We start from the raw sequence: 3606 nt of genomic DNA on the forward strand, positions 1-3606 counted from the left end.
TTTAGGATTCTGCATGAAAATAGAAATCTGACCTTGTTGCTTTTCTGGATCCTTGGATCCACTTGGTCCAACACCATCCTTGTTCACTTTGCGAAGACGACAATCTTTCTTGAAGTGACCCGGTTTGTTACAATTCTAACAAACCAACTTAGCCTTTTTGTTGGAAGACTTGTCATCCTTTCCTTTAAACTTCCTTTTTCCATTAGACTTCTTGGGATTCTTTGAACTTTCTCCTTCCACCATGTTCACAGAAGAGGAACCAACTTGGTTCTTGCCTTTAGGATTGTTATCAAGTTCTTGAGTCCTTATGGACTCTTCAATCCTTAAATGGCTTCCAAGTTGAGTCAAAGTCAATTCCTCTTTGTTATGTTTCAGATTGTGTTTAAAATCCTTCCAGGAAGGGGGCAGTTTGTCAATTATCACAGCCACAGAAATGGCTTCATCCATTTTTAAATTGTGTTGAGCAAACTGTCTCAGAATCCTCAACATTTCATGGAATTGTTCCATAATAGGTCTGGAGTCAATCATCTTGTAACCGTCTAAAGTTACTAACAAGAAACTTCTTACTAGAAGCATCTTCAGCCATGTACTTGGATTCAAGAGAATCCCACAGTTCTTTTGCAGATCCGAAATTTTGATAAATGTCAAAAAGAGAGTCAGACATACCATTGAGAATATGACCACGACATATATAGTCATCATTTTCCCACTTTGATCTTCTTCTTGTTGCCTCTAAAGGTTCATCTTCAACAGATTCTGGTAAGACTGGAATGGGTGTACTTAGAACATACACCACTTTCAGAGTGGTAAGGAGAAACTTCATCTTCTTCTGCCATCTACGAAAATCTTGCCCTTCAAACTTGTTCAGTTTTTCAAACTTACTTGTCATTTCCTTTACAGAATCACCATTTGCCATGATCACAACACTTTGATTTTTGTAAGATAATAGGGATAAAATAGCCTAGGAAATTCTGAGAATTGTGATTTCACTATCAAATCAAAGTATTGGGTGGTACTCCCTAATCTTTGATTGGATAAGACTCAGAAGAGAAAAGAACAGAGAATGAGTGTATGAATTTTCGTAATTACCAGAAAAAACTTACCAAAATCGGTTAAATACTTTCATTGTCTGAAATCTGTCAAAACTGCCATAAAACAGTTTGGTAACAGTCAACAAACTGTCATAAATCCGGGTTTTCTATAAGAATTAATACAAAGTCAAAAACGGATCAAATATTCTAAATTTGGATTTCTGATGCATTTTCAATACTCCTCTTGGACCCCGTAGGGGCTGCTGCCCCTTGGACCCCGCTCCCAGGGGTGCTGCCCCCGGACCCCCGTTCATTCAGGGGCTTCGCCCCTAAATGACAATCTACTTTTAATCTTGAATAAACTTAAACAAGTGTGCACTCCCACACCTTCCTTACTTGTTTAATATTTATCAAGATCACTTTTGATCAACAAAAGTAATCTCATTATACTTAAAACGCATTAGTGAAACAAATCACCAACATTTTTTTTACAAGAATAACTATTTTGTGATAAAGATATAATATATGGAGATATACCCCTGTAATGTTGGTATTTTTGCAATTATACGTATATGAACCATAAATTTAATGCTCTACAACCAACAACTTATAATTGAAAGGTTCATGTATTTAAAAATAATTATAACACGTGATCATGCCACGTTACAAGACTTATATATCCACTATCATCACAAAAAGTTAATACATACAATACAAGATACACTTCATACAACATAAAAGTCATCATACCCAGGCCGATCCGTTAATTCAAAGGGCCCAACATACAAGTCATCATACTCTGCAGGATCAAAACTAGAAATACGACAAGTCGACAACTGTATACAATCAAACATTAACTATTTTGTAGAATAAGAGATCTTGATTCAAAGAATAGAAGCAAATCAAGGTAGGAGATATTGATTGCATTGAAATAGTCTCATGTCATCATTTTCAAGACTCACCATGGCTTCAATTCCATCTCCATCTGGTGTATCAAACAACACGAATGTGTTCTTCACATGCACATCTGCCATAGTCACCCATTTCGGGTATCCCCATCCGAAATCCATCTTGTAAAAAGGTCTTCTGCACAAACTGGTACACCTGTACACATCAAGATCATCAAACAACTGCTTCACACTACCTGCATACTCGCTAACATTCATCAACCAATCACTCAAATCAAGATGATCTCCACCATTGCAAACTTCTTTGATCCCTTCCTTCAAATCAAGCACCAAACTGCTTAAACTTCTTTCGTTTTGATCACTGTTTGATATTGTGAAGTACCAACTGAAGTTTCCGATAGAATTTTCCGGCAACTGTGGCATCATTCGTGGTCGCATGTTAACCAGCTGAATCAATGTTGATTTTTTAAAATAACCCGTTTTCTCCAGTGAAGCAGCAATGGCGCATTTGTAAAGATACGCTGTCACGACTTGGACCTTTGTGGGGTTTTCCACCAATCCCATCACAGAGTTTTTTAATCCGGCGATCTTTTTGGCATCAAAAACGTATCTTTTTGTGACACATGACGTACTATTGTCCAACATGATTTCAGGCACTGTGTATCCAAGATCTGAAGAAGGAATGGATCTAGCAAGTATCATCGGCAGTGGTCTCACTTCGCCTCGTGCCATGGAAGCCCAGTCACTTAGAAAAGTAGCAATCGTGGTTCCGTCTGCGACCTTATGCGATATGGAAACAGTAACCGCAGTTCCACCACCTTCAAAAGATGTTATTTGAGCTGCAAGAAAACTCTGATCTATGCATGATCCCTTCCATAAGAAACCTTCAGGAAACAATAACTTTTGGGTCTCGTACATGGGGTTTTGAAGGAAATCGGCTACCCCACAACCCGAAATTTTTGCTTCCACAAAAACGACTCCCTGATCACCACAATCAACAGTGATACCATCTTTTCTAAGCCTACCTGCAAAAGGGTAGTACTTTGTTAGCGTTTCAGATAACGTTTGTTTCAGAACATCAGTATTGGTTAAGCTTCCAGATTCATATAAAAGCAAGATTGGAATATAGGAATGCAAGGTGAGTTGATCGAGCAACGAAAGCTTAAAAGTTTTGAGATAATTGGGGGTTGGAGATGAAGGTTTGACGATTTCTTGGGTGATTATTTCCATTTTCGTTGCCCTTTTAGCCATGTATCTATAAGTAGTATATATGAATAAATATGAAACATAAAAAAATTCATCAACTTGAACTATTAAGATTCCGTCAACGGTTTTCCAGTGATACCAAACGATTTTCTCTCGTCTTATTCATTTAACTTTTGTTCTTATGTGGCAACTAGCAACTTATATTTATCTATTCTGTAAGAGATAATAGTGTCAAAGTAGAAGATGATTAATTAAACTAATTCATAATGCAGTTACCTCTATATATCTTAATCAATTGTTACATGATAAAAATTTACTTTTATACAACTTTACTATTTTTTTTAAATCATATTAATCAACTCTACAAAAGTTCAGCAGAAAGTTATTTTTAACTTAAAACATGCATTTTCAGGATTGAAAAGTTCAATATTCATTTAACATGGCACATATATATTGGAACG

At 36.5% G+C, this 3606-nt stretch overlaps 1 protein-coding gene across 1 annotated transcript; it reads right to left on the reverse strand.

Moving 5' to 3' along the window:
• Positions 1 to 1660: 1660 nt before the first annotated feature.
• LOC145036963 (17,18-epoxy-17-hydroxycur-19-ene N-malonyltransferase-like) lies at positions 1661 to 3205 on the reverse strand. The gene has a single exon (XM_078985498.1). The coding sequence runs from the start codon at positions 3188 to 3190 to the stop codon at positions 1934 to 1936; it is 1257 nt and encodes a 418-aa protein (XP_078841624.1). The 5' UTR covers positions 3191 to 3205; the 3' UTR covers positions 1661 to 1933.
• Between the last annotated feature and the right edge of the window lie 401 nt (positions 3206 to 3606).

This window comes from Lactuca saligna, chromosome 3 (genome assembly GCF_052625555.1).
Source record: "Lactuca saligna cultivar CGN05327 chromosome 3, ASM5262555v1, whole genome shotgun sequence".
Taxonomy (NCBI): Eukaryota; Viridiplantae; Streptophyta; class Magnoliopsida; order Asterales; family Asteraceae; genus Lactuca; species Lactuca saligna.